Genomic DNA, 16,360 nt, shown 5'->3' with positions numbered 1-16,360 from the left:
AAACACAAGTTACTGCTTACTATGTTAATCAAACGTTAATGGTACACTCTCACAATCCAGGTGTTATCATCCTATTGCTTGGTCAGCACATAGCCATTTGTAGCCACCACTATTATAGCCACCAGAGACACAACCTTTTAACTATTCACTATGACATTACCCTAATGTAATAGATAATAACAAATAGATAGATAACAGTTGTTTATAATGTAAGAAGAACCAGTAAAATATTTACACCAAAACCTTATTACAAGAAAAAATTCCATAATAAAAAAGTCAACAAAAAATAGAATTATATTAAAGGATTATTAAAATTTATTATTTTGAGGAATAAATGACCATTTGTACCTATGAGAGATGAAAACGCTGACATTTGTACCTATGAAAGCTCGAAACTAATCTTGTACCCATGATAGATGCTGCCCGTGTGACAAAAATATCCTGGCTTGGATCTGAGCTTGGTTCGTGCGTTTCCGAACCTATGTGGCACTCCCACCCCCTCCCCCCAACCCATATCTGAGCCAACCATTCACCATCATCATCTTCATCTTCTTCACCATCATCCCTATCCATCACTGTCTCTTCCTAGCCACCATAACCTCCATCACCATCACCTCAGCACCGCCACAGCCACCTCTCTTCACCACAACCTCCGGCGACAACCCACACCGTCGCGTCCCTTTCTCTTCTTCTTCCCCTCTTCTCACCTCCGCTGAGCCCAGAAACCACAGCGCCAGCTCCTCCTCTCCACCAAACAGCCGCGACACCCAACGTTCTCCGCAGGGTCCTTACGGCGTTCCAACCCGTCACCACTCCCCTGTCCGAACCCTACCTCCCCCAAAGCTCCCAGCAGCATTAGACAAGCCAAAATTTTCAAACAAGCCAAAATTTTCAAACAGCAGCATGAATCAAAACAGCAAAATTTTCAAACACCAGCATGAATCAAAACAAACCTAAATCCACTAACGTGCATTTTTAACTAACCAAATTAAGCAAAATGAACTAAAAGTAATACATTGAAAGAAACAGAACTCAGAGGAAAACGCAGGGGATGGAAGACACAAGGGAAAACGGAGGGGATGGAAGACACAGGGACTGAACCCTGTTCTGGAATCGCGACGGTGCTAGGCTGGTTTGCGATGGTGAGACGGGATGACAGAGAAGGAAGAAGAAAGGGGGAAAAGGGCTCATCGTTGGTGTCGCTGTGGCTCGTCGACAGTTCAGCCAGTTAGAGAAAAGGAGAAGAAGGTGGCCGGTTCGTTGGTGTGACTGAAGAAGACAGAGAATATGCAAAGGGGAGAAAAGGGAAGAGGGTTGCGGTGGCTCGTAGAGGCCGACGGTGATGGTTGGCGGAGCTAGGGTTTGGACAGGGGAGTGGTGACGGGTTGGAACGCCGTAAGGATGCTGCGGAGAAGGTTGGGTGTCGCGGCTGTTTGGTGGCAGGTGAGAGGAGACCCAGGAATGGAGAAGATGGCCGCTGCCGCTATGGGCTTTGGTGGAGAGGAGGAGCTGCCGCTGTGGTTTCTGGGCTCAGCGGAGGTGAGAAGAGGGGAAGAAGAAGAGAAAGGGGCGCGGCGGTGTGGGTTGTCGCCGGAGGTTGTGGTGAAGGGAGGTGGCTGTGGCAGTGCTGAGGTGATGGTGATGGAGGTTATGGAGGTTAGGTGATGGTGATGGTGAAGAAGATGAAGATGATGATGGTGAATGGTTGGCTCAGATTTGGGGGAGGGGTTTGGGAGTGCCACGTAGGTTCGGAAACCTACGAACCAAGCTCAGATCCAAACCAAGGCACTTTTGTCACACGGACGACATCTATTATGGGTACAAGATTAGTTTCGAGCTTTCATGGGTACAAATGTCAGCGTTTTCATTTCTCATGGGTACAAATAGTCATTTATTCTTATTTTGAGCTATTAATTAGTCATTAATATTTAAAGTATGAGATAAAATATATTGTTAAATTATTAGATTAAAGAAATTGAATTAATGACTAAATGATGACTCAAAAGTCAAAACAATAAATTCTAATGACCTTAGTATCTCTCAATATCTCATAGTAAGAATTAAGAAACAAGACACCCTAGAACTATAATTCTAAAAATCGGACCAAACCGATCAATTAGACTAGTCCAACCAAAAATGGGAAGCATTTGCGGTTCAGTTCTTAAAAAAAACACTATTTCAAAAATAACCAATCAGCTGGTCGGATCAAACTGAAACCCGACTGGTTTGTATAAAACGACACAGTTTGAATTAAAGTTAAAATAACAAAAAGAGTAATATCCCAAATAGGTCACCAAAGAATTTATGGTCGGATAGATTTGACCCCAACAAAATTTAACTAAAATTTTGACCCTAACATTTTTAATTATGCATCAGATACGTCCCCATGACAGTTTGATCCGGTTAGGACGTCCTATGTAGAGGTTAACGCATTGACGTGTCAGGTTAACTGCCATGTGTCACCTCTAGGAAAATTTAGTCCCCATCAAAACTGAACAAAATGACGTTGTATTGGATCATGAGGCGAACGATGTCGTTTCGTGGAGGACAAATTCGTCCCCACCATGGAAGGTAGAGTTGCGACACGGCAACGTTTTGAATGGGACCTATCTGCCTGTTCGAGGGGACCTATCTGCCTAATGATTATGCTTCTATAGGGACCTATTTGTCTGATAACCTAATGTTTGGGGACCTATCTTACCTATAATTGGTGACATTAACCTCAAATATATTCATTGTTCTTTTTTGGTTTCATCGAAAATACAGGCTGATATATCTGAACTTGGTAGCTTGCAAAATTCTAATCCTCCCTCTCATGAGTCATGACACTCAAATTGAAGATTCTCCTTTACATTCACAAAAAATGTCTCAGGCAATTCCAAGGTATGATAATTTTGAATGACTTAATGCATGGAGAAAGAGCACATTGGTACCTATCTACAAGAATAAGGGGGATATACAGAGTTGCAGAAACTATAGAGGGATCAAGCTCATAAGCCACAGCATAAAGTTTTGGAAAAGAGTGATAGAATGAATGCTGAGACAAGAGACACAGGTAATAAAGAACTAATTTGATTTTATGCCAAGCAGATCCACCATTAAAGCTACATACTTGTTAAGAAGGATGATAGAGAGGTATCGTAGTAATAAAAGGAATCTACATATGGTGTTTATTGATTTGGAAAAAGCATACGATAGAGTACCAAGAGAGGTCTTATAGAAGGTTTTAGAAAGGAAGAGAGTACGTATAATATCGCATATATTCTTGCAATTAAAGAAATATATGATGGGGTTACAACTAGTGTGAAGACTTAAGGTGTTGTGACAGAGATTTTTCTATTGGTATAGGATTACACTAGGGATCATTCTGAAGTCCATACATTTTCACATTAGTCTTGGAAATACTCATAGAGCATATCTTCCTTTTGGGAGAGTCAAGGGAAGACCTAAATAAGAAGTTAGATTTATAGAGAGAAGCTCTAGAAATGTATGGTCTGCGCATAAGCCGTAACAAGACGGAATATATAGAATGTAAGTTCAGCCGCAGAAGAAAAAACCCTAATACATAGGTGAAGATTGGAGAAAACATCCTACGAAAAGTTAAAAATTTTAAATATCTTGGGTGAATCATATAAGATAATGGAGAGATTGAATAGGATGTAAATCATAAGATTAAGCAGATTGGTCAAAATGGCAGAGTGCGTCTGGTTTTATATGTGACAAAAAAGTGTCTTTAAAATTTAAAGGTGAATTCTTCGCACTACTATCAAATCGGCTATGCTTTATGGTACAAAGTGTTGAGCGGCCAAAGGAGAACATGAACATAAGTTAAGTGTGACAGAGATGAAGATGTTGAGATTGATGAGTGGTCATATGCGATTGGATAGAATAAGGAATAAAGATATAAGAGAGAGTTAGTTGGAGTAGCACTTATTATGAAAAAATATGGTAAAATCGCGTCTCAGGTGGTTTGGACATGTGAGAAGAAGACCGACAGAGCACCCAATCAGGAAGGTGGATGAGATGGAAGATGGATAAAGGTTGAAAGGCAGAAGAAGACCTAAGAAGACCATCCATAAAGTGATCAAACGAGATCTACATATAAACGATCTATTTATAGACATGATACATTATAGAAATCGATGACATCATTTGATCTATGTAGTCGATCCCACCTAGTAGGACAATGTTTTGTTGTTGTTGTTGTTGTATAGAGAAAAAAAATAAAAATTGAAAACGCTAAATAACAGATGAATAAAAATTAAAAAGAAGAAGAATAGGATAAAGGAAACTAAAAGAGAGAAAAATAATAAATTTATCTAACTAGAAGAATAAAAATAGGAATTGAAATTGTTAATTTTTATCTAATTTATTTTTTATAATAAATTTTAAATATTTTAAAATAATTTAGTTTTAATTTTTTAAAATTAAATATTAATTTGTTATATTATTTTTCAAATTTTTTATTTTTTAATTTTATTATTTCTTCCTTTTTTGTCCTAATTCTTGTACTCTTAAAATAATTTAAGGCGTATTATCATATTTTAACAATTTGAATTAAAATAATCTAACTAAAAAATTATCCAATTCTGAAAAGAAAAACTCAGTTGAACTACCCCGTATAACTAGTCCAAAATATTGGTTTAAAGTATAAATTAACTCATTATTTTATAAGTTTAATTTTGATTTATTAACAGTATAAAATATTTTATAAAGTCGTGTAATTACAATAATTTTTTAGATGATCATTCATATATTTAATATAAAAAATAATTATTTTTATTAATATAGTATTGTGCGCTTAAATACACGTATAAAATAATTTTACACTAACTATACATCAAAATTAAGAATGTGAGTCGTCCCAATAAAAAAGAAGTCCTGGTTCAACTCTTAGAGTTAATAAAATGGGTAATTCTATAGTGTTTATAGATTGGTTTTTAAATTTTGTCTAATTTATTTTTTGTAGTAAATTTTGATATTTTAAAAATTATTTATTATTATATTTTTTAAATTAAATATTATTTTTTACTTTTTTTAATAAATAGACACCACTTTTTAGACATCATAACATTTACCTAATAAAATATGCATTTAATAGAAGATATTATGAGAAAGAAAATTTATGTATATCAATTAATTTTTATATCCTCATTATAGTATATATATGAACTAATAATTGTGTTTGAAAACTTATACATAATTAATATTTCTAGTGCTAGTCGTACTTAAGTTCAACTATTTTTTTTTTATTTACACAAAGAAACTAACTTTTATTCAAAATATTTTCGTTCTATTTGAAAAAAATAGTTATTAAATAGACCCTAAATAAATTTATACATAAAAACCCCTCGATATATCTTAGAAGTGTATACTCATATGACAAATAATGATAGGGAATTGAAAAAAAAAAATACAGATGAATGAACCAAAATGAAAAGGATGTTTCTATGACTGAAAATGAAGCCGTGAACTTAGCAAATTGATATTCTTTGTTCTAACCACATGCCGCGTGAGGCTCAGTACCACTGACTCCCTCACTCTACTTTTGTAATTTCTCTAGCTATTAGTATTTTGATTTAGGGTATTTATGATTTGGTTAATTTAAAAACTAAATTTAGTTTTGGATTAACTAAAAATATAATTTGATTAATTAATTAAATAAGTTTTATGTGATAAAATTAGTTATTAATCGATTATAAAAAAATTAATTTTAAAAAATAATCGGTTTTTTACATAAAAACATTGGATTTTTTAAAAAAAATTAAAAATTGATTTTTAATCCGCTAAAAATCAATTTTAACCAATTAAAAATCAGTTTTACAAAAAATCGGTTAATCAATTTAAACGCAAGAATTACATAAAATTTGGTTTTTAATTTTAGTTAATCAATTAAAAACAATTTTTAAAATTTAATTTTAGTTAACCATTTTCTAATAATATGAATATAATTTTTAAAATTATTTTATTAAATTAATTAGTTAAAATATGATTATAATTTTTTAACCAATTAACCACAATTTGATAATTTTATAAACACCTTTATTCTGATCAAGTATTTCTTCATTATGTGTACCATATATACCAAACACGCGTATTAAGGTTTTTAAAGCATAGCTTTGGAGTTTATGGATCTTTCGCTTATAATAAGTATATATAATGATTAGGTCTTAATTATTAAAGACTTAAATCATAAAAGATCTTATACCGTTATTTTATTTTATCTTATTACACTAATCATTAAATTTTAAGATCCAATAATACATAGTAACATTTAAAATTTTAAATAAATAACTTAATCACTTTATAGACTTTCAGACCTAAATATTCAACCCGTTTCGTAAAGTAAAAACTAACAATCAATAGTCATAAAATATTCTAACAGAAAATATATAATACCGATTAGATAAATCTTTAATAATTAAAATAGAAATTTGAAAATTTAGATTCCAATGTTATCTAAATTTATAGTCGTTTCTAGATATTAAAAATTCTCTTTTGACCATAAGATCATTATTCCTTATAAGTATACAAATTCATTGCCTATGTCATCTCTTTTGATGAAACAAAATTATTGTGTAAAGAGGCGGAGCCTCATAGTAAGAAGGGGACAATGGCTCCTAAATTTTAAATTTGTTTCGTATAAATTATATATACAAATTAATTTTTTGTTTTTTATCTCTAAAATTTGTATTTTAATTTTATTTGTTATAAAATTAATTTTTGTCTTCTCAATTTATTTACTAAAAGAAAATATTTTAAAATATTTCACTAATAATAATCTTATCTTATACCATTATAGCACATATTAACTAAATTGATATATGTGTATATCAAAATTAGTCATCAGCAAGTTACACAATCAAATACAAAATAAATACATATTAAAAATAAATTAAACTACACATGTATTTATGTTTATAACTCTGTTAGAGAGACAATGAAAAACCTTAACAATGTGAATAATGAGTTGTCTATTTAGTCCAGCAGAGATAAAAAAATGAAAACTACTCTACAAATTACCCTAAATCAAAAAACCCTCATTTAGTTATTTTATAAAAACAACCATCCAAACCCTAATTACAAACAGTTTTCACCCGAAATCCCTCTTCCTCCCAAGCCGGCAGCCATCCCCGACGTTCTTCACTAACCATCCTACCTCAGCGGCATCGAAGACACCCACACCGTCCGTTAGCTTCGACCCCAATTCAACCCCCTCTCTTACCGATAGCCAACAGCTTGGACGGATGCCACCTTCCCGTCGCGGGTCTTTGTGTCATTCGTCGGCAGCCCGCGTCGAGGCAGGCCTTCGTCGTTCCCGTCGTGCGTCCCTAGTGCCCGGCTCGCTTCTCTCTTCCGCGCCGGTACCCACCCTGGAGGTCGCGTCCTGCCACCGCCGTCCTAGCATCCTGAACATCCGACATCTGTGATTAAAAATAATCATCCAATAACTCACTAAAACGACCATTTGCATCTATAATTATTGAAGCAAACAAGATGTTTTAATTGTAAAGTAATTAAATAAACATCCTCGTAGAAATAAGAATAACCATCCATCATCATAGTGAAATAAACATATGGATTATTTTCTGTTAAACTTCTAAATAGTTCAGAATAAAACTTCTCGGTAATCAGATGTAATGTTAGTAGTGGCATTTGTTCAATACTCGATAACTTCTTGAAGGGGGTCCTTTTTCGGACGTTCGCGGAGAGTTGGGCGGCCTTGGCTGGTGTTCTGGACAGCGGCGGCTGGTGTTTTTAGAGGCATTGGAGCGGAGAGAGTGGAAGAGAATGTGCGAGAAGAAGGCTCTACAGAACAAAAATCACACACAAAAAAAGAGATTATCGTATACATAATTGTACCATTTGTAAATTTTTATTTTTTTTAATTCAAAATTTAAAATTATTAAAAATTAATTAAATTAATTATCATTTGATGTTTATTTGTATATTCTAAGTCTCCACGGTTTAATTTAAAAATGAAAAGTTATATTATATATTAACCATTTGATATATTTCGAAAAACGGGAACAAACTGCGGTAATCAGTTAATTTAGGTTTCAGGTTCACCAAAACAAATGTGCATCGATATGTGAATATGATACTCAAATAGAGACGGATGATGAAGCCAAGGTAGGTTATACGGTCCAAAGTAATTAGACAATTAATATATGGATGAGTTGGATTCTGACAAAGGGATGTGCAAACTAATCTAAAGAATTGTGTAATATTAATATTTGAGAGATGGGAGATGAGAATCCATGTGAAGAACTGAGTAATTAAATAGAGAATAAATTAAGGAGGAAGATATGTATATGCCAGCTTGTTTTCTTTTGTTTCTTTTTGAATGTAGCGTGGAGATGTCGCTATTTGCCTACTAATTTATATTTCGATTTAAAGGACAACAAGGTATGCTACCCACATTTTTATTTTTTAATTTTTAAAAAAATTGTTATAAATCTGGCTCATTAATTTATTTTGTTCCTTAACAAACCAAGGCTCACTTTTGTTAGAGAATAGAGATCGTTTATATTATTTTATTTTATCAGTTTAAATATTTTGATGAGTAATTTTATAATATAATTAGAGTTTTTATATTTAAAAAGTTTATAATTCAATCTTTAGTGAATAAAAAGATGACATAAAATAAATAAAAAAAATTGTGCAAAAATCAAATAAATCAAAAGAGATTTTTGTTCGAAAGAAAGTCTTAGAGATATAATAATTTATATTACTTTTTTTATCGATTTAAATTTTTAAGATGAGTAATTTCATGATAATTTTTCTTCTTTTCTTTCTATTTCTTCTACTATATATTTATATATCTTTTTCTTGACATAATTTTCCTCTTAAAAAACGTTTAACCAAACTTGTTTAATTTTGCTTATTGATTTAATTGTCATAATTAAGCGTCACTTTTAGATATTTTTATAGAATAATACTAGGTAGACAAAAAAAACAGACAGAACTTGCCTTATTTAACATTTATTAATTATCGCAACAATTAATAAATACTAAATAAGACAAATTATGACTGCTTTTGGCTGATTTTTTTTTGTTACCAAACATTTTCGTTTTTATAACGATAATTGGATCAAAATTCAGCATTTCTATTCATTGTTGTGGTGTTTAGAATAGTAAATGTTAAATTACTTTTTTCGTAATAAGCATATGTTGTTATATTCCGATCCTAGGAGTTTTGACATAAAATATGATTATAATAACTCACATTAAGAAGTAGGAGACTAGGAGATAATTAATAACCAACTAGTTCCACTACACTAGCAATTAATTATAGAACGATTATTTGACTCATAAATTAATTAAAGGGTAATCAAAAGTATGGAGAAAGCGTAGGCTGACAATCATCATCCTTAATTGGAACTTGATCTATACTTAAGCTTAAGATCATAATTTTTAATTTTATTTTTTACAGTATTTCTTATCCAATATATCAATAATTAATCTGTTATAAATTTAAATTTTATTAAAAGATTATTGTTTATTAATGAATTTGCTGCAGACACAAGATAAAAACCAAATTTTTAACACGTATTTAAGTGGATAAATAAATTAACCATTTAACCAACTTAAGTTAATTTGTTTAAGATCATAATTTAATAAAATTGTTACCCGAAATTTTCTTTTTTATGACCTAAAAAGAAATAACCCCATTTATATATATAAGCTTAAGTTTTTTTTACCAGGTTTTCTTCAAACGAATTAAAAATATAATTATACCATCTTTCTAATTATTGGTACTTAGATTGGTTAATTATTAATTACAAATGTTCATCTACTTAATTAATGCCATAATGTGGCACATAATAACAATCCAGGCCAACAAACAAATTGGTTAGTACGGATAATCATAATAATAATGTCAACTTCTATTAGGTCTTCTTAAGTCTTTCTTTTTTCTTTTTTGAAACAGATAGATTCTTTGAGTAGACATATGTGCCTAACATGCATGTTCCAATTAAATACTCCTATCTAAAATAGTAGTACTAGTAAAATATACAGCTTAATACATAGAAAAATGGGCCCTATATTCAAAACTATTTAATCATTTCGATCATTCTAAATTGGAGCCACAACTAATAAAGTTTATACCTAATTAAGAAATTACATCTAATTAATCATGAGTATTCTAAAGACTAAACTTGCAAAAATATACATAGAAAATATAAAAATAGAAATATAACCATAGAAAATAAAAAGCTCACTTGAAAATTGGGATAATACTCAATTTAATCTTCAATTTGTATGAGTTTTATTTTAGTCTTTAAAATTTAATTACCTTTATTTAATTTTTAAATATTACAAACATGACTTATATGTTAATCTTTAAAATAATTTTTAATGCACAAACGTTAATTAATAAAACACTGTCATTAATAGCCGAATATCACGCTAGACTTTGTAAAATAATGTCATTTTAATTTTAGTAATCAAATAATCCAAAAACATCAAAATGGTATTTATCAAAATTTTACCTAACAAAACAAGTGACACGACACTACTTTTTGACTATTTGAATATCAAAAACTAAAACTGCATCATTTAATTACAGATTTTAGCGTGGCATCTAACTATTTATATAAGCACTTCATTAACGTTTTTGTACTAAAATCATTTCAGGAACTAATGTAAAACATATTTATAAAATTTGGAGACTAAATAAAAATAATTGAAATCTCAAAAACTAAATTAAAATACGTATGCAAGTTCAGGATCAAATTAAATATGAACTTTTTGATAATTACTTGAGATTTTCTATGATTGCTAAAATTAATCAAATTTAACTTAGTAACCCTAACCTATGTTATTAGGGAAACCATTAACTTTTTTATGCATTAAATGAAGTGTTATCTTATAAAAATTCCTAAGTAAAAAAAAACTAATAATAAAAACTTAAAATAATTTTCAATAATGCATCCATTAGAAAATGAAGAAAGTAAAATTTGTCCTTAAATTTTCAATTGTAAATGGCCATTGAAGACAAATTAGATAGCCTTAACCTGCGATTCAAATTGTGGGGCACGAGATAACGTGAGACGCTCTTTTTCCTTTAGATATTTGCATGGAAACTTGAGGATGAAAATCGATCCTCAGTGTACAAACTTCAATAATTTTTTCACTCTTAATCAATTTCCAATTTTGCTTTCTATCCATTATTTTTGCTTGTATTTCAGCACATAAATTATTAGATTTGATAAAAAAATCAATTTAAAATTTAAAATAATTTAATTCACCCATATTGATGATGATGACAGCATCCCAGAAAACCAAAATAATAATAACAATAATAAATGTAGGAAAAACCAAATTTACCAAAGCAAGATGAAGATTTTATCCACAAAGATCAATACCCGCATACATTATAAAACATGGGGAAAAAAGAAAAAAAAAGGAAGGAGGATCTTTTGCTATGTTTCAATAAATGAACCAATTTTTTTGGTTCACTCTCCTCCTTGCCAGCATGTTTAATTTGACATCACCGGCAAAACAAGGGAAAAAGAAAAAAAAAGAAAAAACTTGTAACTAGTCTTCAGAGATGCTCTCTAAATGAGGTCGCCATACACCAACACGGCCTTTTCGACGATCTTTTCGTAAAGATTTTTTACTTTTAGAAGCTATTTGAGTGAGCGCATGGAAGTGTGACGACGAGTCATCGTCATCACACTTCTTGCTCTTTTTTGACAAAACTTTTTTATTGATGTCACTGTCACATATGCTTCCGCTCTTTGCAGCGGCGAAACGCTTCTTTTCCGGCAACGATGATGCCGGGATCAAGAAGTATATGCTTCCCCTCTTGAGCTCTGTCTCCGGAGCAAGGATCAAAATCCGGCGAACGACGCCTTGAGAGCTAGGTTTGCTTAGAACATGATTAGGGTTTTCCCTGAGAATCTCTCCGGCAGTTATTGGACGTGTAATCTCTTCCACATAACCATTCAAATGCACTATTCTTATCAAATCAAGAGCACCACAAGGAATAACACAAGCCAAACAACACCTTAAGCTATTACCCATAATTATAGTGTATTTTGGTTTAGAATAATAATATGATCAAGAGAATAATAGCACCCAAAAAGGGAAAAAAAATAGAGAAAATTAAAACTGATCTAGGATTTGAACCCGGATCAGAAAAAAAAAAGAAAAAGAAAAAAAGAGAGAACAAAAGAAGAAAACTTTTTTTTGTTGTGTTTGAGTTACTAAAGCTTTGAGAACAAGGGAAGGGGTTGGAGGATGAGTGGTGTATATATAGTAACAACCGTACTCATAATGCAATGGGTGGATTTAACAAAATTTATAAATTATAAATAAATTAATAATTGTGCTGATGACGTTTGAAGTTAATAATAATGGAACTGAGTGGATTCAATTTACCAAATTGCCCTCCATATATATATGTATATATGTGTGTATTATTGTTTTTGCAATTTTTTGGGGTTTGGATGAACACATGCGGTGAGGTGGGGCTTCCTTACCTTCTTGCTGTGTAGTTAACTAGTTTGTAGGGTTTTGTCCGCCATGTGTAGCTTTAATAAATAATAAGAACTATTGACTGGTATAGTAATAAACTTTGATCACTAATTAACAGAAATGTTTGATAAGATACAAAAATAAATTAGTAAAAAACAGTTAAAATTTATTTTATTTAATCTAATAATTAATTAATGTTAAATAAGATAAGATTTAACAATTTTTTTTAATATTATCAATTAATTAATTTTTTATCTGTGTTTATTTAATTGTCAATTTAATCCTATGATTAATGATCCTTGATTATGCATGTATAGTTCAGTCTCAAAATCGGGGGAAATAGGAAATCATACGTTTTACTTATTTCAAGTGGTATGTTGTATGTGACATAGTAACATACAGAATGTTCAAAAATATTTAAAAAAATTAAATAAAAATGTAAATATAAATTTTTTATTTATTTAAAAAAAATCCGTCAAAATAATATGTATTTATTGATAAATAAATTCATAATTTATACTTATTCATTGTGTCCAACAATCTCTAGTTCTATTATTAATTTTGACAATATTTCAATACTAAAAAGTGAATGTTATGGTGCCTAAAAGGTAATGCTTATTTACTAAAAAAGATTAAAAAATAATATTTAATTTAAAAGATATAACAATAAATAATTTTTAAAAAATTTAAATTTACTATAAAAAATAAGTTAGGCAAAATTTAAATACCAATTCATAAGCATTATAGAATTGGCCAAACTAAAATATTGCCCTTCTGTTTTCAGTTCAATTTTTGCTGAGTGTTATTAATTGATAAAGGTGAAATAGTAGTTTATTATAATAAAAATATTGTGTACATGTAAGCATATAGTCTTATTATAATTATGATATAAATATGTGCGAAGTTTTAGCTTTTTTATTTAAACTTTGTACTTTGGTTATGTACTATATATATAATATGTAAAACGTCAAAATAAAAATGTAAACGGTGGGAAACTGGGAATGCATAAGTAAGATTCATCTACCTGCGCTATAGCAGTTTGTCTTATATAATATTAAATAAAAATATATTTATTTACTCATTATTGATCCAGAATTTGCTACATTAATTGCTGTTAGTAACAGCAAATCATTGTTAAATAATCGTTAAAAAAATCATTGTTGAATATATATAACAGAAGAAACAAAACATCATTTCCCATAAACTGAGACCTGGATTGATCAATGATCAACGATTAAGATCATGAAGCTGGCATGGGAAGTAGTGTGAATGCGAAGGTTATAACTTATAACCAAACAAAATAATGTAACTAAGACTTTGATACAATCAAATAAATATCTTAAATTAATTTATTTTAATTTCTATATTAATATAAGATTTTTTAATTAAAATAAGTTTAATTAATTCATTTAGGATACTTTTTTAATCATATTAAAATTTTAATTATGTTATTTTACTGTTAAAAATGTCATACTGAATATTTTATATTAGTATTGTATTAATATCAGTTAAATTATAAGAATAATAAAAATTTATAATTTGTAAATTTAAGAATTAATTTAATCACTTTTAAAATTAAAATCTATTTTAGTACACAGTAAAAATTTTAAGCATCAAACTGAACAATTACCTCTATTAATAAATGGTGCAACAATGTCTGAGTTAGAGTTAAGAGGAGAATTACCAAAATTTTTGCTTGCATTGCCATAGAGATAAGGAAGAAAAGAGGAATTACCACGAGAAAGAACTAGTAGGTTATATTCATTAAACATACTAGAATTTTTTATATAGGGAAAATATATTCATTAAAATCAGAAATGTTGGGCGAATAATATTCTTTTAATTAAGTCTAACTAGCTAAGTTATTATATGTTTAATTTATATACACGTATTTTTTTCTCTAATTTAAATTTTTTTTCTCTTTTTTGGTCATCATCATCACATCATCACTTCCTCTTTTTCTTTAATTTCTTCTATTTTTTCATTTTCTAACTTTTTTCTTAATTTATTTGTTCATTTTTTTGTTCTTTTTCTTTCTCTTTTATTATCATCATTTTTTTTATATGTTCAGCAAAATTATTAAATATAAAAATTTTAGTATATAATACAAAAAATTTATAGTGACCAACACCAACATTTTTAAAAGACCATAAATTCAAAATATTAATTCACTCAACTAACAAAATGTATTATTTAAGATATCAAGTATTATTAAAATTTAACATAAAACTATTAGATAAAAAACAAATAGTTAGTATAAAAAAAGACAAAAAAATAACAATAGAAATAATTTTTAAGATGTGCAACAAAACTATTAAGCATAAAAATTTTAGTATACGGCACAAAAATATTAGTGACCAACACAGAAAATTTTATATATCAATTTAAGAATTTTATTTTCTATCAACTTTTATGTCTCGGAATCACTATTAAATTTTATTAATTTTGAATTTTTTTGGAGGAGATTTGAATCATTTTTTTATTACTTTAGCTATTTAGTAAGAAGGGGCGAAATTTATTTATTTTTTATTTTTTTTGTATTATGTATATACAAAAATTCATGTACTATATCGATAAATTTTTGTGTTTTTTAACAAGAAACTATGTGCTTTTGCTTCATTATTTTTTTTTCTTATTTTATTTTTAAAAAAAATAAAAAATATCAAACAAAAAAAGAAAAAAAAATTAACAAAAAAAAAAGAACTAATAACAGTAACAACGCAGCAATACAAAAAGAAGGAAGAAGAAGAGAAAAAAAATATATACCAAAAAAAGAAACACATAGTTCATATAAATGTTATATGAGTAGTATTTATTAGGCTTAAGTCAATTTAATTAAATATAGTTATTAAAAATATTTATACGTAAACAAAAATGTTTTAAAAATATCTTTTCTAGTAATATAAACCTTTTTCTTTTGAAGTCATGCATTTGAAATCTTTGGTTTGAGCGAGGTGCATAGGCAAGAAAAATTGCATCTTTTCAATCTAAAGTCTTTTTTTATAAGCATTATAAGATTTTGTAGGTGGAAAACATACAAATTCTTATTACTTTAAAATTCTTCAAGATTTATTCTAGTAAGTCACATTGATACTTTCATCTTTTAATAAAAAATTTTAATATGTGTATTATTATATAAATAAATTCTTAATTTTTATTATAAAATAATTAAATTTCAAAAAATATGATTATAAGATAATTTAGTTCTAATTATGAATTATATTACCAATTAGTAGTCTAAAATATTGTTAGAATAATAAAAATTGTCGATGATTTAAATTTTAATTTATTTAAGTACACTTTAAATGTTACTCTAAAATAAATTATTGACGGCACAAAATATTACTCCACCAGCCTGGCCAATGATTCAGCTTAATTATTGATGCAATCTCCAGCTACCTATAATTCATGAATCAATTTTTGCTTTTTTACTAAAATGTGAACCAACCTAAACTTTTCTTTCTTTCTTTCTTTTTTTGGAAAAAAAAATTTCAACAGAATGAAATTTGTTACTGTTTTATTTAATTTTTGGTAATAGGATGTTAAATTAAATTTGTATCAAAATCTCAATTCGAATAGTAAATACGACTCTTTTAAAAAAGAATAAATTCAATTCGATCCAAAAATTACTTAATATTTGTATTGAAAATGTACAAAATACTCAATAATATTAAACTGTAGCAAGAATTGTAATAAAAAGGAGATAAATAAAGCAAACTGCTATATAAAAAATAGTTTCTTATTCTAAAAAAATAGTTTTAATTACTTTTTTTAATTAATATCATTAATTTAAAAAACTAGTTTTATATAAAAAATAAACTGCTATTAACTAATTAAAAATTAATTTCATATACTTATTCTAAAATTTTAGCGA

General features: G+C 28.8%; 1 protein-coding gene across 1 annotated transcript; it reads right to left on the bottom strand.

Moving 5' to 3' along the window:
* Nucleotides 1-11,329: 11,329 nt before the first annotated feature.
* On the bottom strand, nucleotides 11,330-12,198 carry LOC107475098 (uncharacterized). The gene has a single exon (XM_016094736.3). The coding sequence runs from the start codon at nucleotides 12,031-12,033 to the stop codon at nucleotides 11,545-11,547; it is 489 nt and encodes a 162-aa protein (XP_015950222.1). The 5' UTR covers nucleotides 12,034-12,198; the 3' UTR covers nucleotides 11,330-11,544.
* Nucleotides 12,199-16,360: the final 4,162 nt, after the last annotated feature.

Source organism: Arachis duranensis, chromosome 1, assembly GCF_000817695.3.
Source record: "Arachis duranensis cultivar V14167 chromosome 1, aradu.V14167.gnm2.J7QH, whole genome shotgun sequence".
Lineage (NCBI taxonomy): Eukaryota > Viridiplantae > Streptophyta > Magnoliopsida > Fabales > Fabaceae > Arachis > Arachis duranensis.
Note: the sequence above shows the minus strand (reverse complement) of the source record. Positions and strands in the feature narration are given on the sequence as shown.